This window comes from Rhipicephalus microplus, chromosome 7 (assembly GCF_043290135.1).
Source record: "Rhipicephalus microplus isolate Deutch F79 chromosome 7, USDA_Rmic, whole genome shotgun sequence".
NCBI lineage: Eukaryota > Metazoa > Arthropoda > Arachnida > Ixodida > Ixodidae > Rhipicephalus > Rhipicephalus microplus.
This window is the reverse complement of record NC_134706.1, coordinates 79,995,192-80,023,034: the sequence shown is the minus strand read 5'-3', so window position 1 is coordinate 80,023,034 and position 27,843 is coordinate 79,995,192. Positions and strand designations below refer to the sequence as shown.

The following is a 27,843-nucleotide window of genomic DNA, read 5'->3' as shown; positions in this document are numbered from 1 at the left end:
TGCTACGATCATAGCAGCCTTGCGGTCGTTTCACTAATCCAGTTATACAAAATTTGGTAATACGTCACGTGAATGGACGACGAATGTAAGTGACTCGTCCAAGTATGATAACTATGATATGGATTTTATGTAAAACATGAATACGTGCTACGCTTATAGCACCCTCACGGCCATTTCACTAGTTCAGTATATACCAAAGTTGATATTAGGTGGCGTTAATAGATAACGAAGGTAGATGAAACGTCCAAACATGATAAATAATAATGACCTGTGAGTCATGTACGCAACATTTACGTCCACCTTTCAACCTTGTGCTAATTTTAAAGTGACCTATCACCCTTACTCATTCATGCTTCGCATATCATCGATTTCCACTGTACGTGGAATCTACTGATTTTTTTCTTAAACGGGTCGTGAAATGGTCGCTTTACAACGACGATGCGGCACCATCGGCAGCCACATGCGCTAACTACATTATCAGCCCGAGTTCACCTGCACTTTGCTTACCGAAGAACACTGATCTATACGGCATAGCGAGTGTGCACAAAAGGCGCTCATCGGCGTCGGCCATACGCAATCGCCATTCCACCGAAACGCTGCTTGATATGACATCAGAGTTCAGGTTGGTGCCGATTGCGTAGGCATTGATGCTGATGGGTGTCCAAATTGAACGCCCTTGCAAGTACCGAAGAATTACGCGTTTGTCGATAGGCAAAGCATTACTTATGTAGACGTTCCTTAGTGTGCATGGGTACCGGTGGTTTCGCATTCTCGTTTTGGAGCGAGCGTTTCACGACTCCTTTACCCAGAACCGTATGACGACTTTTGAGCATTCTTTCAAGCTTGCGAAATTGGGCGCTGTCGTTCGACAAAGCACACTTTTCTTCTGCTGCTTTTCAGCATGGTCCATCGTCACTTTCCGTTTACTCATCTTTACTAACCCGGGTCACATGCGTGCTTTGGAAAGGCCATTCAGTCAATCGTCAGACTTGGCGGGAGTTAGAACGCGGCTGCAAGCCAGTTTTGAAAGGCCATTGAGTGCATTGCACTTTTGTCACACAGTTGTGTGTGCCAGGGAATCTTTATTTTAGTATTCGTGTCACGCATAGTTAGCTAGATTAAATACACTCAAAAGCCCATATATATATATCGTTTATCTTTGTTACAACGAATAATTAAAAGCTCATTCGTAGTTGTGATATGTTGCGTTAAGTCTTTCAGCAGCAGAGGTTCGTTGAGTGAGACATGGCAAGACGAAGCTAAGCATGCTGCTTGTGCCGCATATTCAGTTTGAGCGTTTCAACTGGCATTACGTGACTAAATAAATTATCATTCTCCTATGTACTACTTTTGTTGCAGGCTGGCTGATTTGCTTTTAATTTGGAATACAAGCACAATCGCGATCTTCACCGTTCAATGTCTCAACGGCCACAAAACTTTACGGAGTCGTGGCGTGCTTCGTTGACTCGATGGACTACATACTGAATGGTAATCGAGGCCCCATGAGTAGGAAATTGAGCATAACGGTTTAGCGAACAGACTATCAGTTTAAGAAATTGTAAACGCTTATGTAACAGGGGCATTAGTATAAAATGCACAGCATTTCTTAGCGAACTTCGGCGACTTTGACCGTATCTGTATATCCATCTATCTAACCGCCTAAGACATTTAGCTCTCATGGCCGTTTAGATAATGGTAGTGATACCAAACTTGGTATGGCATAACATGACTGAATGAAGAACATATTTGAGTAGTCATGACATGAAAATCATGATATAGATGTCATTAATGTCATGAGTTACATTTCATGGTCCTGCAACTCGTTCACATGGCATGTTGCAAAACAGGTATGGTATGGCATGATTGCATGGCGAACACAAGCGACAGACCTTAACATGAAAATCATGGCATGTGTGTCATGTAACAACATGACTACATGCCACGCTCATGATGCACTCACGGCGGTTTCGCTAGCGTCACAAATATAAAATTTAGTATCACGATACGTGAATGGTTGACGAAGGTATGTGACCGGTGCTGACAGGATAATCATTAGATGCGTGTCATGTAACAACATGACTACATGCCATGCTCATGATGCACTGGCGGCCGTTTCGCTAGCTACACTTATACCAAACTGGGTATTACGGATGGTGAATGGATGACGAGCGTATTATGCTGGTGCAAACATGATAAACATGAGATGTGTGCAATGTAACAACATGACTACATTCTACGCTCATGATGCAATCGCGGCTATTTCGCTAGCTTCACATGTACCAAACTCGGTATTACTTGACGTGAACGGACGGCATAGGTAAACGACACATGCAAACGTGATAATCACGACATGCGTGTCATGTAAGAACATGAATATATGCCACACTCATGATGCGCTCGAGGCTTTTCGCTAGCTTCACATATGTCAAATTTGGTATTACGTGACGTCAATGGATGACGAAGGTATGTGACTGGTTGCAAAAGATGATAATCATAAGATGCGTGTCATGTCAGAACATGACTACATGCCACAGTCAAGGCGTCAATATGTGACCGGTGCTGACAGGATAATCATTAGATGTGTGTCATGTAACAACATGACTACATGCCATGCTCATGATGCACTGGCGGCCGTTTCGCTAGCTACACTTATACCAAACTGGGTATTACGGATGGTGAATGGATGACGAGCTTATTATGCTGGTGCAAACATGATAAACATGAGATGTGTGCAATGTAACAACATGACTACATTCTACGCTCATGATGCAATCGCGGCTATTTCGCTAGCTTCACATGCACCAAACTCGGTATTACGTGACGTGAATGGACGACATAGGTAAACGACACATGCAAACGTGATAATCACGACATGCGTGTCATGTAAGAACATGAATATATGCCACACTCATGATGCGCTCGAGGCTTTTCGCTAGCTTCACATACGTCAAATTTGGTATTACGTGGCGTCAATGGATGACGAAGGTATGTGACTGGTTGCAAACATGATAATCATAAGATGCGTGTCATGTGAGAACATGACTACATGCCACAGTCAAGGCGTCAATACAGTTCGACGTGCGCGTGTTCACCGACGTTCATTTTTTCGCGTTACGCCGGCGTTGCCACGCCAGGCACCGGTCCTGTCTTATACTGGCCGGCGCGCGCCGCGTTGTGTTGCTTTGGCGCATGCTCGTTTCAGCGCATCCGGCATCCCTCCATCAAAAAAAAGAGAAAGACGCCGTGTTGTCTGGGTAACGCATCGGCACGGAATCCAGCATGTCGCAGTTCATGCCGGTTGCTGTCGGGCCGCGCCACACGGACGCTGGTCGCGCCGGTCGCGTCTGGCGTTCGACTATATAGTGCTCTTGTTTTGCTAACGTAGCGTCACTGTGCCCAGCATACGCGCGCGTCAAGGCTACACTGGAGCATATAAGGCCCGTCTTGATGCGTTCGTGGCCGTTATGCTAGGCTCCACGAATACCAAATTCGGTGTTACGTGACGTCAGTAGATGACGAAATATACGACTGGTGCAAACATGATAATGCTGACACGCGTGTCATGTAAGTACAAGACAGCATACCACGCTCATAGCGGGCTCGCGACCGTGTCGCTGGCTCCACATATACTAAATTTTATATCGGGTGATGTGAATAGGTGACAAAAATAAATGATACAACTGAACCTAATCATCATGACGTGGAAGTCATGCGCGACATTTTTGCCTCCACCTCGTAACGTTGTGCTGATTTTAAAGTGACATATCAACGATTCTGATTTGTGCTTCGCATATCATCGATTCCCAATGTACGTGGGATCAGCTGCCAATTGTTATGACTTACCACCCACACCACGTGGTACCTATTGCCACAAACACCACAATTTGCAGGATTTCTAATCTGAGCAGCATTGTTTTCACTGTGGAACATGGTAAATATCATGGTCAGGTATGTTCCCCGATTTTGTGAGGTGGTTTAAGCCAACTTACCTGTGCATTTTGGAGGGTTGGAAGTTATCTTAACGCAGGTACTTATCAAGCTTGAATTCACTGAAAAACAAACGTACGCATATATTTGTCATACAACATTCGTTGCCCCTATACACAAGTCAGCAAATGAGGGAGTGAGAAGTACTCTACCGTTACATTATTGTGTGTTACGTTCACGTCCCAAAACAGCAATATTAGTGTGAAGGGCGCCCTAGCGAAGGACTGAAAATTTTCATAATCTAATGTCCTTCAACTTGCCTTATTCATAGTTGACATCAGGTTCATATATTTCACATATACCAATTCAGGACGGCGAATTGCATATATTGTGCGCATTTGTTATGCGTTTCTTATTTATGCATTATCATAATCATCATCATCCGTCTGGGTCCCTGTCCTCATCTTCACTAGGTGTCACCCTAATCATCATCTGATGTGTGCGCGCTCAGTCTCAGACTGTCCGTTCGCTGCTGAGCACTTGTCTGAAAAAATGCTGTCTCAACCCAGACGTCATAAGTGGTGGAGGTGCTGGGTGTTTGTAATCCCAGTTTTTGTGATCTGGATGATGTAGATGGCTATGATATCAGCAAGTGTGCGGTGAAACCTCTCGGTGAGACCATTGGTCTGAGGGTGGTAGTTCGAAGCTGTCTTGTGTGTTATTCCAGAGGCGCGCAATACTTCATTTAGCACTTCTGGCATGAATAACCTTCTTTGGTCACTCAGTAATACACGAAGGGCCCCGTGGCGCAGAATGATGGCGTTGCAGAACGAAGTCGGCAACTTCCGAAGCAGAGGCAGTTGATAGAGGCGTTGTTTTCACGTAGCGTGTCAAGTGGTCTACGGCGGTCACTATCCATCGTTTGCCAGTGAGATGTGATGGGAAGAGGGCGCTAAAGTTCGATACCTACAACAATTATATATACATACATACATATATATATATATATATATATATATATATATATATATATATATATATATATATATATATATACATATATATATATATTTTTATTTATTTATATATATATATATGTATAATTCAAAAAAGAAATTCTGTGGGTCTGGTGCAAATATAATTAGGAATGTAGGAGCACAGTTACGAAAATTTGATAGTTGTTTACTCTACGTTTCGGCCGTGGCACGGCCGAAACGTAAAGTAAACAACTAATAAATTTTCGTAAGTGTGCTCCTTTATTCCTAATATATATATATATATATATATATATATATATATATATATATATATATATATATATATATATACATATATATATGTCAAAGAAAGAAGTGTATACATAAGGGCTCGTTTTTCCGTGTTTAACACCCTAATAATGAGATCTAACATCTAACAGACAATGTTGCCAAAGAAAGTAAAAAGAAAGTTATTAGACCGAATCCTAAAGAAAATGTGAAGAAAAAAGTAGATGAAAAGATAACTTGCCGTGCGCAGGAACTAAACCTGCGACCTACGAATAACGCGCTCGATGATCTACCAACCGAGCTACCATGGTGGCCAGCCCCGCAGACACTTTATAGGGTTTATATATCAACTAAACATGAGAGTGTCAGTCAGTGCCACCTGTATCCATGGCAGCGAGTGTAGCACACTCTTTATGAGCCTGTTCTGGCGTCACGTAGCGCGTGAACGTATTACGAGTAGGCAGCTGACCAATAGTCTCTCGTACACAACCTAAAGGCACCATGTCTGCCAGTACGAGACCCTCGTTTAGGATTCAAGGAACGGAGTCTATACTTAAGGGCTCGTTTTTCCGTATTTTACGATATATTAATGGGATCTAACAGGCAATAATGCCAAGGAAAGTACACGGGGAGTCAATAGATCAAAACGTAATGTAAATGGAAGAAATAAAAGTAGTTGAAAAGATAACTAGCCGTGGGCAGGAACCAAACCTGTGACCTTGAAATAACGCGTTCGATGATCTACCACGGTGGCCTTCCCGAGACAGTTTATAAGGTTTATATAATAAATAAACGAAAGAGTATATATATATATATATATATATATATATATATATATATATATATATATATATATATATATATATATATATATATTGCCACGTTCCATTTCTCAAGTTTTGTTATCTCCCCAAAACACTACAATATTTTCAGCACAAAACGCGCGTGCAGTTTTCGAGAAGCTTCCGGACTTTAGTACATCATTTCAATAAGATCACGCCCACTCTGCGAACTGTACAGATTATTCTGGAACCTATGCCACCGCCAGCAATAACGCTAGAACATTCGATGGCAAGCGTATAAATGCCGACGCACATCGCCGCTTGTGAGTAGTTGATCGACGGCCGACGCTCCTTCACCGCTATATATATATATAGATCTGTGTATGTGCCGCTAGTTTCCTTTATGAATGATGGAGTTTGTATGCCCCATAGTGCACAAGAGAGGTGTCTAAACGAGCACTGTATGTATAAAATGACGTAAAGAGTCTTTTTGAGTTTGAAGTTAATAAACTTCTCTTTGTATCAGTTCAATACTGCTACTGTAATTGGACTTTCCGTTTACCGGGCACAGGTTCGCCTAAATAAACAGTTAAATTCCAACGCAAAGTCTCCTGTTTTCGGCCACGTAACGGCCCCGTGACATCTGGTGGAGGTGCTGCTTCGTTCACGTGCTGGACGCCCCCGTCAAGCCGTGAACGCAGCCCACGTCGCGGAGAAGACACTGTCGCCAACCAAGAGCAGCGAACAAGCCGCCGACAGCAAGGTCTTCCACCGGAGTACGGGCTTCTACAAGACAAGGCGCGGAAGACCAAGGCCATGACCTCTACTGCAGCGACAATGACAACTGGAGCGTTTCCGCCCGCGATCGTCATTCATCAACCCAGCGAACCACCAACGTTCCCTGGGTCATTGTTTGAAGACACGGAAACCTGGCTAAAAACATACGACCGAGTGGCCGCCCTCAACCACTGGGACAACGAAGAAAAGCTCCGTCGTGTGTACTTCTACCTGGAAGACACCGCAAGGACCTGGCTAAAGAATCGAGAGTCCACGCTCCGAACGTAGGATGTCTTCTGCGGGGCATTTCTGCAAACGTTCGCGAGCGTCGCTCGTAAAGAGAGGGACGCTGCTCTACTAGAGACCCGGGTTCAGCTACCAAATGAAAAGGTTAGAATTTTCACAGAGGAGATGGCCCGCCTATTCCGTCACGCTGACCCAAACATGCCTGAGGAGAAGAAAGTTCGTTTCCTCATGCGAGGGGTCAAACAGGAGCTCTTCATGGGACAAATGAGGAATCCACCGAACATCGTGCAAGAATTTGTATCCGAGGTGACCACCATCGAAAAAACCCTGGACAATGCGCACCAGACAGTAAAATCGCCGCCTGACTCCAGAATGCGCTGCTGCTCAAGCCAGTTTCTCCGAAGACCTGCGTGAAACGATCCGAACGATCGTGCGGGAAGAGCTGCGCAAACTTGCCTTCAGCGCAGCCTCAAGTGGATTCGATCGCCGACATTGTGCGAGAAGAAGTTCGGATATCGCTTCGAATTCCCCAATCACCGCTGCCCGAGCCAGAAACTATAAGCTACGCCGCTGCAGTGCGCCACAACGCTCCTCGCCGTCCACGCCAAAACGCCACCCCGTCGCACTTCCGTCGCCAGACGCCACCGCCGCCACCGCCGCCACCACCCCCACCGACGTCCTACCGTTCCCCAGAGAGCCAGCGCAGTGCGCCGAGAAAAAAGGACGTTTGGCGTGCACCTGACAACCACCCGCTCTGCTACCACTGCGGCGAGGCCGGGCACACATACCGCCATTGCCAGTACCGACTGATGGGACTGCATGGCTTCGCTGTCAATGCACCGCGTCTGCAGCCAGGAGATCGGCCACGTGACATCGCCGACTACCTGACAGGAACTCAATGGACACCACGAAGTCCTTCCCGTTCACCGTCGTCCAGCCGCCGCATGTCACCGCACCCCCGGCCAGGCCGGTCTCCTAGCCCGTATCCGGGAAACTAAGGGCAGCAACCGATGGAGGTGCGGTTGCTGTGCGACGAACTACCGAAGATCCTCTGACGACGACAACGCCGCGACGGAGCTTTCCGAACACAACGCCAACCAGGCAAAGCCCTGACGGCAAAAGCTCACTTACCGAAGGTGGCCGGACGACGCAACATGGAAGCAGCGGAACAAGCCAACGCAGCCGTGACCCGACGTCGCGCCCTAACTGTAATGCAAGACAGCGAACTAGCGTAGCGACCTCGACGTTCTTATCGACGGCCACAGTGTGACCGCTCTCGTCGATACTGGAGCCGACTATTCCGTCGTCAGTGGGCCGTTCGCCGCGAAGTTACAGAATGTTAGGACAGCTTGGGAAGGCCCTGAAATCCGCACAGCCGGAGGTCATCTCGTAACGCCTGCAGGAATCTGCACAGCGAGAGTCACCATTAACGGCCGTATTTATCCGACAGACTTCGTAGTCCTACAGCGTTGCTCGAGAGATGTCATCCTTGGTATGGACTTCTTATGTCTCCATGGTGCTGTCATCAACGTAAGAACAAAGTCGATAACTTTATCTATAGAAGAAGCACTACCGCCACGCACGCCGCCAGGAAACCATGCCTTGAATGAGCTGGAAGAAAAGTCACCATTCCACCTCGCTCCAGCGTCATTATTTCAGTCGGCGATCCTAAAACACCTAACCTTAAAGGCGTCGTTGAAGGCAGTCAGCATCTGTTGCTCACCCGAAATATTTGCGTCGCAAGAGGAATCGCAGAGCTGCGGGGAGGCAAAGCAACGGTTATGCTCACGAATTTCAGCAATGAGTACAAACATGTGAACAAAGGAACAATGGTCGCATACATCGAAGAAATTGTGGTCGCCACCAGTGCTTTCGCCCTCGCCGATTCCGCGGAACCTGCTCAGAATAACCAAGCCCCTCCTTCAGCTTTCGACGTATATCCCAGACTTCCAAACCATAAGCAAGAACAGCTCAAGGCCCTGCTTCTGCAATACGAAGATTGCTTTTCATCGTCATCGAAATATCGGCAGACCCCAATCACGAAACATCGCATCATAACCGAAGAAAATGCCAGACCACTCCGTCAGAGTCCGTACAGGGTTTCGACGCGAAAACGTGAGGCCATGAAGAGACAAGTTGATAAAATGCTGCAGGATGACATCATCCAGCCGTCCAAGAGGCCATGGGCATCCCCCGTGGTGTTAATGAAGAAAAAAGATGGAACCCTACGTTTCTGCGTCAATTATCGCCGCCTGAACAAAATCACAAAAAAGGACGTGTATCCTCTCCAACGAACAGACGACGCACTTGATCGGCTCCATAACGCCAAGTACTTTTCGTCAATGGACCTCAAGACTGGCTACTGGCATATCGAAGTCGACGAAAGAGACCGAAAGAAGACGGCGTTTATAACACCGGACGGCCTCTTCGAGTTTAAGGTGATGCTCTTCGGCCTTTGCTCAGCGCCTGCAACTTTTCAACGCGTTTTGGATACAGCACTGGCAAAATTGAAGTGGCAGACTTGCCTGGTGTACTGGGACGACGTCGTCGTGTTTTCCGCGAGTTTCTACGAGCATCTTCGGCGCCTTGAAGCTGTACTTAAGCCATCAAGATGTCCGGACTCATACTGAAGCCAGAAAACTGCAGATTTGCGCATGAAGAGCTCTTGTTTCTGCGGCACATGATTACCAATTCTTGAGTACGTCCCGATCCACGGAAAACAGCCGCCATCACCGACTTACCGCCGCCCACTGACAAGAAGGCGGTGCGCCAATTTCTGGGCCTGTGCGCCTATTATAGGCGGTTCGTGAAAAACGTCGGCCACAGCGCTGATCCACTCATTAACCTTACCAAGGCCGACGTGGAGTTCAAGTGGGAAACGCCGCAGGAACACGCTTCTTAGGAGCTTGAACATCGCCTCCAGACGCCTTCGTTACTTGCTCATTTCGACAAATTCGCCGAGACAGAAATACACTCTGACGCAAGCAGCGTAGATCTTGGCGACGTTCTTGTGCAGAGGGCTGACGGACTTGAAAGGGTTATTAGTTACGCCAGCCGGTCGCTATCCAAAGCAGAAGCCAATTATTCCACAACCGAAAAGGAGTTCCTCTCCATCGTCTGCGCTACGTTGAAATTTCGCCCTTACCTCTACGGCAGGCCCTTCAAAGTTGTGAGCGACCACCACGCCTTGTGTTCTCTAGCCACCTTGAAGGACCTTTCAGGTCGCCTCGCACGATGGAGCCTGAGACTTCAAGAATGTGAGATTACCATCGTTTACAAGTCCGGCAAGAAACACTTCGACGCCGACTGTCTCTCTCGTGCGCCTGTCGACCAACCACCACCCGATGACCCGGATGACGACTACTTTTCGGGAACGCTAACTAATAACAACTTCACTGAACGACAGTGGGCCGAACCGGAACTTAAGGCCCTAATAGAATACCTCGAAGGCAGGACCGCCGAAGTCCCGAAGGTATTCAAGCGCGCACTTGCGTTGTTCTTCCTGTGAAACGGTCTTCTCCAAAAGAAAAACTTTTCACCGCTTCGAGCCAAGTACCTCTTTTTGGTGCCTTCAGCTCTGTGACCAGAACTCCTGCAGGCCCTGCACCACGATCCTACAGCAGGGCACCTCGGTGTTTCTCGCACGCTCGCGAGGATACAAGAAAGGTACTATTGGCCACGTCTTACTACCGACGTCACTCGTTATGTGAGGACATGCCGGGTCGGTCAACAACGCAAGACAACACCGACAAGGCCGGTGGGACTTCTGCAGCCAATCGATCCACCTTGCCGACCTTTCCAGCAGATTGGTATGAACCTACTGGAGCCGTTCCCGACGTCGGCTTTCGGAAACAAGTGGATCGTGGTAGCTACCGACTACCTCACCCGCTACGCCGAGACAAACGCCTTGCCAAAAGGCAGTGCATCCGAGGTAGCTAAGTTCTTCGTCGAAAATATCGTCCTACGTCACGGTGCCCCGGAGGTCCTTATCATCGACAGAGGAACGGCATTTACTGCTGGCCTAACTCAAGTGATCTTGCCATACAGCCGGACAAACCACCGCCGGACGACAGTGTACCACCCACAGACCAACGGCCTTACCGAGCGGCTAAACAAGACGATCGCCGACATGCTGGCGATGTACGTCAATGTCGAACACAAGACGTGGAACGCCATTATTCCGTACGTGACCTTCGCATACAACACAGCTGTGCTGAAGACGACGCAGATATCTCCATACAAATTGGTCTACGGAAGGAGCCCGGCAACGACGCTCGATGCCATGTTACCCAACATCACTGACGAAGAAAACCTCGATGTGAGTGAGTACCTTCAACGCGCCGAAGAAGCCCGACAACTCGCGCGTCTCCGCATCAAGAATCAACAGACGAACGACAGCCGCCGTTACAATCTTCGACGACGCTTCGTGGAATACCAGCCAGGCGAACGTGTCTGGGTGTGGACGCCAATACGCCGACGTGGACTAAGTGAAAAGCTTCTGCGACGGTACTTCGGACCATAGAGGGTGGTTCGACGACTCGGCCCACTTTATTACGAAGTTGTCCCCGACAGCATCACGAACTCTCAATGACGCCGATTGCGACCTGAATTCGTCCATGTCGCACGCCTCAAGCCGTTTCATGCGCGTTAACAAACTGAAACAGTGTTTTTTCGTATTATTATTGTACCGTAATTTATTCATTGTACTTTCTTGCATTATTTTGGTACCTTCATCTTTAGTTAAAGCATCGCGACGATGCTTTTTTTTTCGGAGGGGGGCAATACCACGTTCCATTTCTCAAGCTTTGTTATCGCCCCAAAACACCACACAATTCTCAGCACAAAACGAGCGTGCAGTTTTCGAGAAGCTTCCGGACTTTAGTACATCATTTCGATAAGATCACGCCCACTCTGCGAACTGTACAGATTATTCTGGAACCTATGCCACCGCCAGCGATAACGCTACAACATTCGATAGCAAGAGTACAAATGCCGACGCACTTCGCCGCTTGTGACAAAGAAAAACGGAAAATGTGAAACATGTAGCCACTTACTCGCATCATGTTTCACATTTTTCGTTTTTCTTGGTCGCCTCAACTGGCGGCGCTTCTTACCTATACCCAGTGACAATGCCAGAATTACCCGCTCGTTTCCGGCGGCTCTCCGTCGCTCCTTTCTAGTTCCTCTCCTTCTTCTGCTTCTTGTTGTCTGTTGCCACCTCGTTCGCCCATTTGTCTCGTTTTTTTTTGATCGTTTTGGAGGGTCTTCAAACTGTGAGGTTGACCCTCTGCTACGGGAACTTGTACCATTTCACTTAAATCTTCCGAAGAAGGCTGGCGCACAAGCCGAAACTGTCAGGAATAAATAAATATTTTATTGTTTTGTTTCCTATACTGCACTATTCTCGAAGTTTATAACTTTTATTACGGTAGCCGGAAGAAACTCTAATCATCTATTTCATATATATATATATATATATATATATATATATATATATATATATATATACACATATATATTTATATATATATATATATATATATATATATATATATATATATATATATATATATATGTATATATATATATATATTGTAGCGAAGCCTCCGAACTATGAATTGGGTCGAACTCTTGAGTACCTTCTAGTGGGGCTACCCAACAAGGACGCCGCTCGCACGGAGAGCCCGTGCTTGGCCGTTACTGTCGCCATTGTGCTTGCTCGCTGTGGACCGGCTATTAAACGCCTTAACATTTTGGTGGAGGTGCTGTGCCCTTCAAACATCTTCGGTTCACATTCGATGCCCTTGGAGCTTAGATCCCGTACCGTGCCTTCAACCATGCAACAAGACGCCGCCCAGCAAACGCTTCCTCCATCGCCGACGCCATGTTCCGGTGTCCCCCGCATCCGCGACCCACCTGTCTTCACCGGCGCGGATGGCACCGACGTCGAGGACTGGCTCGTCATGTACGAACGCGTCAGCGTCCCCAATCATTGGGACGAGGCAGGTAAACTCGGCAACCTGGTTTTCTACCTCGAGGGTGTGGCTGGCATGTGGTATAACAACCACGCGTCTGATTTCGCAACCTGGTCCGATTTTAAGACCGCTATCACCAACGTTTTTGGCCGCCCTGCCGTTCGTAAGCTGCAAGCCGAGCAGCGCTTACGCGAACGCGCTCAGCAGGCCGGTGAATCATTCACCAGCTACATTGAAGACGTCTTGGACCTATGCAAGAAATGCAACGACAGCATGTCCGAATCAGAGAAGATCCGGAACGTCATGAAGGGCATTGCCGATGATGCCTTCACGATGCTGCTGGCCAAAAACCCAGGCACAGTAGCTGAGGTCATCACGCTGTGCCAGAGCTACGAGGAGCTCCGCCGGCAGCGTTCGATGACCCGTCGCTCCACACCACGAGATGCAGGGCTTGCAGGCTTGGAGGCGAGCTGTGACCAGGTGGCACTGCTGGCAGACCTCAAGTCCTTCATACGTGAGGAAATCGCACGGCAGTTCTCTCTCCTGCCCTTCGCCCACCCACCGGCTGCTCAACAATCGGCCACTACCATTTTCCCCCCCATCCGCCGAGCGATTGAGCAGGAAATAGCGGTGGTTATGCCTGCGTACCACCCACAACAGTTTCCGGCTCCTGTATCCCCAAGTTACGCCCAAGTGGTCGCCTGGCCGCCTCCAGTCGTTCAAGCGCCCGCCCCACTGACTTACGCCGAAGCTGCCGCACGACCTCCATCCTTTGCAGCGGGTATGCCGGCTACGTATGTTGACGTGACCTCTCAGACTCAGCTCCAGCACCCCCTGCAGCCTTTCCAGTCACCGTTCCGTCCATCGGCTCTTGCGTCATGGACAAGACATACCCCGGCGAACCGATGGCGCACATCCGACAACCAGCCCATTTGCTTTGCCTGCGGTTACGCCGGCCACGTAGCACGTTATTGCACTCGCGTACAGACGCCCCATATCTCATCGCCTGTTGCTGGCCAGATTAGGCGTACCTATCACGAGGAAACGCCGTCTATGCCACCGCCAACTCGCCTAGCTTCATCTTCTCGTAGGTCACCGTCTCCACGACGTCGTTCCCCGTCCCCCATGCGGCCAAGTTCAGCTGCTCACGCGCGGGAAAACTAGTCGTCGCAGTCCCCGAGGCAAGGACTGCGATGCTATCGCATTGTGAAAGCCCTCAGAGCCGCCCATCTAATGTCATTGACGTGCTTGTGGACGGTGTTCACGCATCTGCTCTTATTGACAATGGAGCTGCAGTATCCGTTATGGACGAAAAATTTTGCCGCTTGCTTCGTAAAGTGACGACGCCAATTTCTGGATTGTCCCTTCGTACCGCCGGTTTGCATCGTATCCATCCTACAGCAGGGTGCACAGCTCGCGTTGTCGTTCAGGACGTTCTGTATGTCGCCCAATTCATCATCATTCCCGCATGCTCTCATGACGTCATCCTGGGGTGGGATTTTCCCTCCCGCAACGACGCCGTCATCCATTGTGCCGCCGCCGAAATTGAACTCTCCCCCTTCTCGCATTTGACGCCGGAAGACAGTTCTTCGAAAGTGAGCAAGATTCTCGTGAAAGACGATACCATAGTGCCTCCAAGCTCCACGATGGGTGTATCTGTCTACTGCACTGGGCTCTCCGACACAATTGCACTCATTTCGCCATCCGACCGTGCTTGCCGAAGGAAAGGGTTGCTAGTACCTTTCGCGACCGTGCAAATCACCCAGGGCAACGCCTCTATTTTCGTGACCAACCCATCCCCGTACACTGTTACCTTGGTTCGAGGGGAATGTCTCGGCAGAGTGGAACCAGTGGATAACGCACAAGTCCTGGACGTACCTGATGACTCGCGTTTTCCCAATTTGCGTACCATCAGTGCTGTTTCCACTTCTGATTCGTCATCTCCTGATGTATTTGGCCCTTGCATTGATGACAACCTCACGTCGGTACAGCGTTCCCAGCTTCTGAACCTGTTGCGAGAATATCGTTCTTCTTTCGATGTCGGGCGAAGTTCTCTCGGTCGTGCGTCCGCTGTTACGCATCGTATCGACACTGGTGCCCATCCACCATTACGGCAACGTCCCTACCGCGTGTCGCCTGCTGAACGTCGGGAAATTAACGAGCAGGTTGATGATATGCTCAGACGCGACGTTATTCGGCCCTCGGACAGTCCATGGGCGTCTCCTGTTGTTCTTGTTGCGAAGAAAGATGGTTCTGCGCGGTTCTGTGTAGACTACAGACGGCTCAATAAGATCACTCGCAAGGATGTTTACCCACTGCCGCGCATCGATGACGCAATTGACAGCCTTCACGGAGCCGAATTTTTTTCTTCTCTCGATCTGCGCTCGGGGTACTGGCAAGTACCCATGGCTGATGACGCTCGACCGAAGACTGCATTCATCACACCCGACGGCTTGTACGAATTCAACGTCATGCCGTTTGGTCTATGTAATGCAACTGCGACCTTTGAGCGCATGATGGACACCGTTCTGCGCAACTTGAAATGGCACACGTGCTTGTGTTACCTCGATGACGTTGTTGTGTTCGCTCCAGATTTCTCTACGCACCTCCAACGTCTGAAAAAAGTTTTTGCACGTGTCAGCAATGCCGGCTTGCAACTAAATCTGAAGAAGTGCCGCTTTGCAGCACGGCAACTCACCATCCTTGGGTACGTCGTGTCCAAGGATGGCATTCTTCCTGACCCAGCCAAGCTTCGGGCCGTGGCCGAATTCCCCAAACCTGCGTCCGTCAAAGAACTGCGTAGTTTCGTGGGCCTGTGCTCGTACTTCCGACGCTTCATACGAAACTTTGCCACGATCATATCACCGCTGACGAAGCTCCTTGGAAGTAACGGGTCCCTCAATTCGTGGTCGTCTGAGTGCGACGACGCGTTCGCGAAGCTCCGCCATGTGTTGACATCTCCTCCCATTCTACGCCACTACGACCCTACGGCCCCGACGGAGGTGCACACAGACGCCAGCGGTGTAGGCCTCGGCGCTGTCCTGGCGCAGCGCAAACCCGGATTCCCTGAATATGTCGTAGCATATGCAAGCCGTACGCTCACGAGAGCTGAGACAAACTACACCGTCACCGAGAAAGAGTGCCTGGCGATCGTCTGGGCTCTTACAAAGTTTCGACCGTATTTGTATGGTCGCCCATTCGATGTCGTCACCGACCATCATGCACTATGCTGGCTTTCATCCTTGAAGGATCCCTCAGGCCGTCTCGCCCGTTGGGCTCTTCGTTTACAAGACTACGACATCCGCGTGCTGTACCGCAATGGACGCCAGCATGCTGATGCCGACGCCCTCTCGCGCTCCCCTATGCCTGAAGGTGATGTGCTCTGCTCAGTATCCTCGGCTGCTGTTTCTGCCATTGACGTTGACATAATCGCTACCGAACAGCGAAAGGATAATTGGATCGGCCCGCTGATCGACTTGCTCTCTGATCCATCCGCAACGCCATCCACGCGTGCATTGCGTCGTCAAGCTCGCCATTTCGCCATTCGTGACGGCCTTCTACACCGACGCAATTACGACGCCGACGGCCGGCAGTGGTTACTCGTGATACCCCGCAGTCTGCGGTCAGAGATATGTGAATCCTTCCATTCTGATCCGCAATGCGCGCACTCTGGGGTATTCAAAACCTACCATCGCATTCGACAACGCTACTTCTGGCGCGGGATGTACCGCTATGTGCAGCAGTTCGTTCGCTCTTGCCTCACTTGCCAACGCCGTAAACCGTCAGCTCATAAGTCGCACGCCAGTCTACAACCGTTACCTTGCCCTGAACGTCCCTTTGGGCGCGTAGGTATCGATTTGTTTGGACCACTTCCTCTGACGTCGGCTGGTAACCGCTGGGCCATCGTTGCCGTTGACCATTTAACGCTATACGCCGAAACCGCCGCTCTCCCTGCGGCTGCTGCGCGCGATGTTGCGTCCTTCCTGCTGCATCGATTTATACTGCGCCACGGACCACCCCAAGAGCTTCTCAGCGATCGAGGCCGTGTCTTCTTGTCGGAAGTCGTCGAAGCCATTCTGACGGAGTGCCATTCTGTCCACCGCAAAACTACTGCTTACCACCCACAGACGAATGGCCTCACCGAACGCTTTAACCGCACCCTCGGCGACATGCTTTCTATGTACGTCGCTGCCAACCACACTAATTGGGATAATATACTGCCCTTCGTCACCTACGCCTACAACACCGCCCCTCAGAGCACGATTGGTTTTTCACCTTTCTACTTGCTGTACGGAAGGCACCCGTCGCACACCATGGACACGATACTCCCGTACACGCCGGATCCATCTGAGTGTACACCTATTTCCGAGACAGCCAGGCTTGCTGAAGAGTGTCGCGAGCTTGCCAAGACTTTTACGACGCAAGAGCAAGAGCGGCAGAAGAGTATCCGTGATGCCAGCGCCACTTCTGAGCCCACGTTCCTTCCTGGTGCGCTTGTATGGCTCTCGATCCCGACCTCTGCCGCTGGCCTCTCTTCCAAACTACGTCCCAAATACGAAGGCCCCTACCGTGTCATCGAGCGCACCTCACCCGTCAACTATCTGATCGAACCCGTTGAACAATCTTCGGACATGCGCCGCCGTGGGCGAGACATCGTCAACGTAGAGCGCCTGAAGGCTTATTATGACCCGCTCATAATAACAAGCTGTTAGGTCGCCAGGCGGCTCCCTCTTCGACCCCGGGGTAATTGTAGCGAAGCCTCCGAACTATGAAATGGGTCGAACTCTTGAGTACCTTCTAGTGGGACTACCCAACAAGGACGCCGCTCGTACGGAGAGCCCGTGCTTGGCCGTTACTGTCGCCATTGTGCTTGCTCGCTGTGTACCGGCTATTAAACGCCTTAACAATATATATATATATATATATATATATATTTATATATATATATATATATGCAGGCATGGTCGTTGAGTGGCTGTAGCGTTGCATAAAGTTCTCCGTGAGCGGTCACAACGTGGTTTATTTCGACGTTTCGGCCTAGAGTCTGGCCTTCATCAGGATTAAAGATACAGTTTGTTGGTGCTCAGCTTTATACAATCTCAAATCAGAGGGTAAGGATAGAGGAAAAAAGACAGAAAAGAAAAAAGAAAAGAGAAAAAGAAAAAAGGAGGAAAAAAAGAAAAAGATAAAAAAACAAGAAAAAAGAGAAACAGAAGAGAAAAGTTTTATACGGTGGACTGCCCTCGGGTGCCCCCCTTCCACTCTTCGCTCCATTTCTCCCTTCATCTCTCTCCCCCTTCTCCCCTTCACCTTTCTGATGTCAGCGGTCCGTGTTGGTTTCCTTTCACTAACGCATTCATCCCGGCCAGACGGCGAATCCTGGCACTGGCGGTTCGGTGTGGGACAAAAAAAAGCTTTTTTAGGAAGTTCTAAGCCTTTAACTACTCGGAGTCCCGTAAACAATTCGTCGTAGAAGGAGGGGTGCCACGTATTGTGGCAGAGGCTGGTAAGCGGGCATTTCAGGAAGTTCTAAGCCTTTAGCTACTCGGCACCCTGTCAACATTTCGTCGTAAAAAGAGGGGTGCCCCGTATCGCGGTAGAGGCTGGTAAGCGGGCGCAATGCGAATTCCTTGCCCGCTTCTGGATTACGCGTGTAGTGGGGGCCTCCCGGCTGTGCACAGGGTTGCTGTTGGGCATTTCATGCATGGCACAATTGATTGGGTAGTAAAATAAAACAGAAAACAGACGACAGCTGCACTTAGGAACAGTAGTTACACTTGGAATTATTTTGGGTTGTCCAGTGCCCTTCGCGGCTGCAGTGCCGTGAACTCAGTTACTATTTTTGTTGTTTCCATTATTGTTTTCTAATGCTTTAATTGCTGCAAGTGTACCAGGATTCTCATTTGTTCCTCTATTGAGGGTGTTAAATCGGTGGATAAGGTATGAATCTTGTTGTTCACGTTCTCGATTTGATTCAAATCCCGTCTCTAAGAGCGTTACTGATAGTTTGTCGAATGCATGGTCTGGAAGATTGAGATGCTTGGATAGAGGTAGACTTGGGGCTGATTTCGCATGGGCTCTGTGATTATTGAAGCGAATCCTAAATGGTGTTTCTGTTTGTCCGATGTACTGCATACCACACACGTTGCATTCGTGTAGGTGTTCCACATTAGAGGAATCGCATGTTAGGTTTCCTCGTATGTTAATCGAAAACATGGATTGTGTGCTGGTTGCTTTGTCTGTTTCTCGCATCGCCTTACATACAAGACATCGTGGCTTTAAACAAGGGCGGCATTAATTATTGGGGGACGATGTGTTATCTGGGAGTGGACAAGGGTGTCTTTGAGGTTACGTGGTCGTCGGTAAACGACGCCTGGAGCGGATGGAAATGCGCGTTTCAGACGTTCACTTGGTTCCAGAATGTTGCAATGTCGTTTAAGGATTTTGTTTACATTGGAAAAGTTGGTGCTGTAAGTCAAGCAGAGGTTTGTTCGTTGTGGGTCTTCTCGTGGTGGTCGCTTCATAAGTAAGTCTTCACGCTTTAGTTTTCTCGCTTTTTGAACAGCGTTATTATTTACATGTGGGGTTTTTTTTGTTTCTCGAGCATAAGGTTTAGCGTCTGTGAGCTCGTGTCAAAGTCAGCGTCTCTAGAGCAGATTCGCTTAAACCGGTGAGCCTGGCTGTATGGAATACTGTTTTTACAGTGGCGTGGGTGATCGCTTTAGTAATGGAGGTATTGTTGTCGATCCGTTGGTTTGCTATATAAGGTTGTAGAGAGCTTCCTAAACAAGCTCTTTTTTGCCCCACACCGAACCACCATTTCCAGGAAGCATATATATATATATATATATATATATATATATATATATATATATATATATATATATATATATATATATATATATATATATTGTAACAGACTAGTAAAAGGTAGAGAAGAGAAGGACAGGAAGACGAAAAGTCTTGGCACGACCGCAGTGTACTGCCGCAAACGACCATCGTTCACCTCCTGTAAATAAAACCATCTTATCACAGCTCACTGTTACAGTTGTGGTGGAGGTGCCGGGGTGATCGACACCCGAAGACGGAGGGTGAACCGCAAGTTCTTCGACGGAGCCGTCGCATTGCTGGACTTCCACCGAATCCATCTGAGCTGGACATGTCCCACAACGCAAATGAATACCGACCCCTCTCGACTTCTGCGCCGACCAGTTCGGCTCCACAACTGACAGATTCTCGCTCCTTTGCCGGCAGACCAGATGAAGACGTCGAGGCTTTGCTCATCCATTACAAACGGGTGAGCACCGCTAACAAATGGGATTCCGCTTCTCAGTTTTTTTACGTCCCGTTCTCTCTGACAGATACTGCATTAATGTGGTACGAGAATCGGGAGGAAACGCTAACGACGTGGGACAGATTTGTTTCTTAAATCAAAGAGCGTTTCGGCGACCCAACAACAATAAAGAAAAGAGCAGAACAGACGCTCATGCAACGCGCTCAAGTGCCAGGTGAAACTTGCACGACCTACATTGAGGAAGTCATAAAGCTACGTAAGACGATTGACTCCGGAATGTCTGAGGAAGACAAGGTCGGGCACATTCTAAAAGGAATCGCCGAGGATGTTTACAGTTTCCTTATCGCGAAAGACACCTTGACATCTGTCACCGATGTCAATCGCCATTGCCGCACTTTTGAGCAACTAAAGACGAGGCGCATCACGCCGAAGTTCGGCCGGCTAGCCAATGTGACGACCATCGCGAGTATAGACAGCAGCCAGGCGCTTGATATTGCATCAACAATCCGGCAAATAGTACGTGAAGAACTCGGCCTGTACTCTCAAGTGGCAAACCGCCCAAGCACTCATCCCCCTACTATCCACCAGAGTTCGAGCGAAACGTTGCTTCATTCTCCTCGCACCGAGTGGCGGAGGGCTTTGATGATTCTGATGCCACACCTCAGTATCAGCCACGTCTATACGATAGAGGCCCTGCCTATGACGCACGATCACGACGAGCACAGCCACATTCTTATACTCAGGACTCTCAGCCGGACTACGTCCCGCTGTGGCAAGGACAGTACCAACCCTACTACCAAGATTTAACTTACGACGAATACAATGGATTCCAGAGAGCGGCAGAAACCCGTTTTTCGCATGATAACAAACTTCCTCGCCGACAGCAGCAGCCCAGGATTCGTTCCAATGAATATAGTATAAACCGTGACCCTCCCGTGTGCTACAACTGTGGTTTCACTGGGCATGTCGCCCGGTATTGCCGCCAACAACGCCGCCAATCACGAAGGACCGCAGCCATGTCTTCGCCACCAAGGCCCGGTGCTTCATACGACCTGTGGACAACCAACTTGTTACCAAAGGACCGTTTTTCGCGGGAGACCAGACGCAGTGATTCGCCAGCATCCGAGCGGAGTTTGACACCACCGTCCAACCGTTCTCGTCGCTCGCCGTCTCCTCTGCGTCGTTCTTCTCCGCCGCCGGTGTACTAGCATCCACGGCCAATGAAGGTGAGGTTGCCGGATGGTCTTTGCAAGATGTACCTCTGCCTATTGTTATGATCAAAAACAAAGTGATTGTGTTGATTGATGGAATACTGACGATGGCGTTAGTTGACACTGGGGCGACTGTGTCTGTGATGAGCCTCGCCTTCAGAAACCGCTTACGTCGCGAAGATATGTTTTCATGGGGCGATACAATCACCTTTCGTGGTGTAGGCGGCGAGTGGCTTTATCCTCTTGGTGTATGTGTTGCCAGTGTTTTATTGGCTGGAATAGTATTTGTATCGGAATTTCTGGTTCTATCTCGTTGTTCGCGCGATGTCATTCTTGGTATCGATTTCCTGGAGCAATGCGGCGCTTCCGTTGACTGTGGTAGTGGGGAAATATCACTGAACAATTTGTTTCTACCGTCGCTTTCCGAAGAAGACTACCGTAGCGAAGACAAGAACACACTAAGTGTTATTGATGAAGTGATAGCACCATCTTGGTGCCTGACACCCGTTCGAGTCTCTTCCACAGCGGTTGATGATGCTTGTGTTGACCTCGTAGTGGGGCCTCTACGCAAGAACTGTTTTAGGAAGGACATAATGGTGCCTTGTTCTGTTGTGTGCATGACAAAAGGAGTAGCAACATTGTGGGCGCTGAACTGTTCTGCCACGCCCGTTGTGCTTCCTCGCGGGATGAAGATAGCTTTCTTTGATGAAGCCTCATGCAACTCAATAGCAGCAATAGCTACGGACCTCCCCACCTGTTCCTCTCCTTGTCATATTCGCCATAATGAAGATCTAATGCTCGCTATGAACAGCAAGACTCTCAGTACGACGGGACGGCAAGCGCTGGTGCAGGTCCTTTCCCGGCATGTTGCTGCTTTCGACTTCAAACATAGAGATGCACCCCTTCAGTTACCCTCGTCCCGCGCTCGTCACAGAATAGACACCGGCTCTGCACACACCATTCGCCAAAAGCCCTACCGAGTGTCATCCTCTGAGCGCAAAGTTATCCACGAACAAGTAAAGGACATGCTGAACAAAGGTGTCGTGCAAGAGTCACCCAGCCCGTGGGCAGCCCCGCTAATTCTTGTCAGGAAAAGAATGGTTCCTGGAGATTCTGCGTAGATTACAGGCGTATAAACACTGTGACGAAGAAAGATGTATATCCCTTACCGCGGATTGATGTCGTCATAGATTGCTTGCATGCCGCTTCGTATTTTTCAACGCTTGATTTGCGGTCAGGTTATTGGCAAATACCTATGGAACCCGGCGATAAAGAAAAGACTGATTTCATAACTCCGGATGGCTTATTCAAATTTAATGTCATGCCTTTCGGCCTTTGTAAGGCTCCAGCCACCTTTGAAAGATTTATGGACACAGTATTACGTGGTCTAAAATGGGAGATATGCATGTGCTACCTTGACGATGTTGTGATCTTTGGCCGTACGTTTGAGGAACACAATAACCGTCTCAGTCTTGTTCTCGACTACATCGAAAAAGCTTGGCAGGTTCTGAATTGTAAAAAATGTCGCTTTGGCGAACGTCAAACTCTCGTGCTGGGGCACCTGGTCGACAAGGATGGCATCAGACCCGATCCTCGCAATATAGAAGGAGTGAGCTCTTTTAAATCACGGCAGTCCGCACGAGAACTTCGCTCATTGGTCGGCCTATGCTCGTATTTTCATCGTTTTGTTCCACGATTTGCGGAGATCGTGTACCCGCTGACAATCATGTTGCGACAGGACGCAACCTTCAACTGGACACCAGAGTGTGACGCCGCATTATCACAACTTAAGTTTGTACTAACGTCAGCACCACTGTTGCGTCACTTCGATCCATCTTGCCCGACTGAGGTCCACACGGACGCTAGTGGTGTCGGTGTAGGCGCAGTGCTTGTACAACGTCACAATGGCGCAGAGCATGTCGTGGCATATGCCAGCCGTTGCCTGAGCAAATCTGAACGCAATTTCACAGTTACGGAACAGGAATGTCTGGCAGCTGTTTTTGCTGTACAGAAGTTTCGTTGTTATCTTTACGGGAGGACATTTAAGATAATTACCGATCACCATTCGTTATGCTGGCTGGTCGGTTTGCGTGACCCCTCTGGCCGCCTCGCACGTTGGGCACTGAGATTTCAGGAATACGACTTTACGGTGTCGTACAAAAGTGGCCGTCATCACGCTGACGCAGACTGCCTCTCCCGGATTCCTCTTGCGACTACCGACTGCGATGCTGAAAATTTTGACGACTGCCTTGCTGCTGTTACAAGCACGTTCCCGAACGCGGCTGATTTCAAGAGAGAACAACGCAACGATCTCAACTTGGATCCTCTTTTTGCCGCCACACGTGCCTCCCAACACAGCAGTCGCTTTACGGTCGGAGACAAGTTGCTTTATAAAACTAATTACCATTTGAACAAGTAGGAATTGACATTATGGGTTCATTGCTGATATCTAACAATAAGAAGCATTGGATAAACGTCTGCGTAGATAATCTTACGCGGTATGCCGAAACCAAAACTATTCCCTCTTCTATTGCTGCATCCGTGGCAGACTTTTCAGCCCATGGTCCTTCGCCATGGCCCGCCGCGTGTTGTTATCAGCGACCGTGGCCGCCAGTTCACTGCTGATGCCGTTGAAGAATTACTACGTATGTGCACGGCACAGTTCCGTCATTCGACACCGTTATCACCCGCAGACGAAAGGCCTCATTGAACGGACAAACAGAACGCTGACCAACATGCTTGCCATGTACGTTTCTTCCAATTACAAGAACTGGGATGAAGTGCTGCCTTCGTCCTTTTATCACGTACGCGTACAACACGGCAAAATATGAAACAACGAACTTCAGCCCATTTTATCTGTTGTGCGCCAGGTTGCCACTAAGCCTCTAGACATTTTCTTACCCTTCATTCTACACAATGACGACTCTGTATCAAACACCCTGTGCCTCGCAGAAGAAGCCCGTCGAATCACTCGTCTTCGTACTCCGGCCTCTCAACGTCGTTCGAAGAAACGATATGACAACTGTCAAGAACCGATTTTATTCAAAAAAAGTGACTTGGTGTCACTTTGGACACCGCAACGCAAGCGTGGATTGTGTCAAAAGCTTCTGTCGCAATATTCAGGCCCATTTGTAGTTTTGGAGCGTCTAAGCCAGCTCACTTACGTAATAGCTCGTCTTTTGTCCAATGGTCGACGATCGAGCAGAACGCAGCTCACTCACGTTGCTCACCTGAAACCTTTCTACCCTCCTTGTGCATCATAACTCGCCCGACGGGCTTAGTCTGCTTGCGGGGGAATGTAACAGACTAGTAAAAGGTAGAGAAGAGTAGGAGAGGAAGACGAAGTGCCTTGGCACGATCGCAGTGTGCTGCTGCAAACGGCCATCGTTCACCTCCTGTAAATAAAACCATCTTATCACAGCTCGCTGTTACAATATATATATATATATATATATATATATATATATATATATATATATATATATATATATATATATATATATATATATATATATACTCTGAAAGAAGGTTTCGCCGAAGCCGACGCCAGTGGCACGATCCAGCCGAAAGGGACCATATTATTGCTATCGCAATATAAGTTCTGTTGCTGGGACTTGAAATGACGCTATCGTTCTGGAGCACGTTGCGCGAAACAACTCGGCCACATAGCACATGTTCTTCAGCGAGCAAATGGCATGCTATTTGTATGTATCACTTACCGCTGGCAGCAATGAGAGACATCACTGGATTCAGTGTGCTCTTGTTACCACCGGCGACATCCCGTGAAGGGGTCTGCGGAATGCGCTTGCGAACACGTCGCCCCACACATTGCGATGCGCGCGCGCTCCAACTGGGAGGGGTCACTACTCGTGTGCCCACGCTCCAACTGGGAGGGGTCACTACTCGTGCGCCCACGCTCTAGCTAGGAGGGTCACTACTCGTGCGCCCACGCTCCAACTGGGAAGGGTCACTACTCGTGCGCCCACGCTCTAACTAGGAGGGCCACTACTCGTGCACTCACGCTCCAACTGGGAAGGGTCACTACTCGTGCGCCCACGCTCCCACTGGGAGGGGTCCCTACTCGTGCGCTCATGCTCTAACTAGGAGGGTCACTGCTCGTGCGCCCATGCTCCAACTGGGAAGGGTCACTACTCGTGCGCCCACGCTCTAACTAGGAGGGTCACTACTCGTGCGCCCACGCTCCAACTGGGAGGGGTCACTACTCGTGCGCCCACGCTCCCACTGGGAGGGGTCACTACTCGTGCGCCCACGCTCCCACTGGGAGAGGTCCCTACTCGTGCGCCCACGCTCCAACTGGGAGGGGTCACTCGTGCGCTCGCACTGTTAGTGAGCCTTCGGCTCTTACCGCAAGCATGTGTTGAAGTAACAGAGACAACAAAGGGCACTTCGCTAGGTGCAGCGGCCACGCTGGGAAAAGGTGTATACTACTCACCGAAAATTTCGACAGTCTGCGCTCGTCCTGATTATGCTTCAGCATTCGTTCTGTGCATCCTCCATTCCGATTTGAGCAGAGCGCTTTAGGCGCCGAGCTCTGACAGCTTTTAGCTCGTGCTCTTCTTGTGTGTGTCGTTTTGTCTAACTTTTGTTCCAAAAACGTGCCGCAAGTTTCTAGCAGCTCGCTGCTCTTCACTCGGCATTACAGTTTCTTGTCCTATGACTCATTTTTTCCAACATGTGGTGTAACGAATAGACAATAAGCGGTCAACTACCTTTGTGAAGACACGTTTCGCTTTCGTGTGATACCGTTTCCTACGATACAGAGATCAGTCCTGTTTTTCATTTCATGTTCGTGCATGTACTGCCTCCATGCTTTCAATATGTGAGCTGTGGCATTACAATACAAATAGTTTTAATAAAATTTGGCGTTCACGTCCCAATAGTAACATATGTATATAATGCACGCCTTAGTGGTGTATCGCGGGAAATTTTACCATCTGGTGTTTTTAAACGTGCAGTGACTTTGCGCAAACAAGGCCCGTAGCGTTTCACTTTCCTCAAAATGCAACCACTACCACTGAGATTGATTGCGCGACCTTCGCGCCAGAAGTTCAACACCACAACCGGAGCCCCACTACGGGCAGACAAAACGCCATACTTGAACTAAGCAGACGCAGGTAGACGAGCTGGGTCGAACTTGAAAAGTTGCGAAAATCTTAAACCCTGTGCAACAACAGAAGTGTGTCGTCCTGTGTCCTTTGTTATTCAATGTTCTGGCGTTTTGGCGCTCTTTAATTATTAACTTCCCAGAATGAGGCTAGTCATAGTTCAGATGTGCTCTGGCTTCTTGTTTGACGCAGCGCCTTTGATACAGTGCATGTGTTTGTGGACACAGCCGCTGAGCGCAGATGAAGCAACGAGTAGCAGCCCAAAAAGCGTCAGGACACCCCTTTCACATCCATTTGTGCTCTTTAAAGAAGAGCGGCGAACTTCCTCTCTGCATAATCAGAAGTCTACTAAAGTCATAAGAAGAGGAACGTTAAGATACTCCATCCGAGTGACGCATATGGGCAACTTGCTTGAAGTCTGCTTCATCCCTGTTGGACAGCCCCGCTTGCACACTCTAAGCAGCGGGTAGAGCATACTGTGCCTGTGGGAATTTTGTCAAGTTACACCATATTAGGAACAAGATCACGACACCCACTCTAAAATTCTGTAAAGATTATCCGAATGACTATCACAGCAAAAAATGTAAATATGCGCAATCGTTTACAGTTGCGCATGTATACTGTCCGCAAAATGATCATATGATTTTCGCAGCTTTCCTTTCTATTTGAAGATTGTTCTAATAAAGCGCTAAATATTTCCACATATTAGAAAATGAAAAATGCACTTCTTCTAGGCTTCATTTGTGCTGATTATTTACTTGTTACCTATACGAAAGGGACTTCGTTGGATGCAGCAACCACGTTTCGCTGAGGGAGTGCGCTGCTAACATGAACAAGTAATTTCTGTGACAGATCCTAGCTCGCGCTTGTTTTGCGTATACTTGTGCTATCGTTTTGTGCTTTCTTTTTAGTGTTCAAGCAGCACATATAAGTATTAAGCTGTCACAGCTGGTACGTGCTTTGAGCGGGAGCAGCATGCTACATGGTTTGTGCTGCTTGCCTTGCTTTGCGATATAGTCTAACTACAAGCTATCGTGTGAAGTGCAACGTCCTTGTGACGTAACATCGGCTTTTTAAGTGCCTGTTAATTATTTGTTTTATGTGCTTCTTGTTTGTGTATGCTATGTTTGCATCAGGTTTAGGAAATTCTATGCAGGGAAATATTGACAACTTCATCTTCCACATCAGTTAAATTATAATCATGGGAATTAGTCACCACGTCAGAGATGGACTACTATAC

General features: G+C 48.8%; 1 protein-coding gene across 2 annotated transcripts in view; it reads right to left on the bottom strand.

The window, feature by feature from the left end:
- Positions 1–27,843, bottom strand: part of LOC119179871 (japanin-like-RA2) — a 146,006-nt gene that overhangs the window by 106,642 nt on the left and 11,521 nt on the right. For both annotated transcript variants that reach the window (XM_075869320.1, XM_075869321.1), the window contains exon 3: positions 3,990–4,049. In XM_075869320.1, coding sequence (XP_075725435.1) covers positions 3,990–4,049 — 60 coding nt within the window. The remainder of the gene's footprint in view (positions 1–3,989; positions 4,050–27,843) is intronic.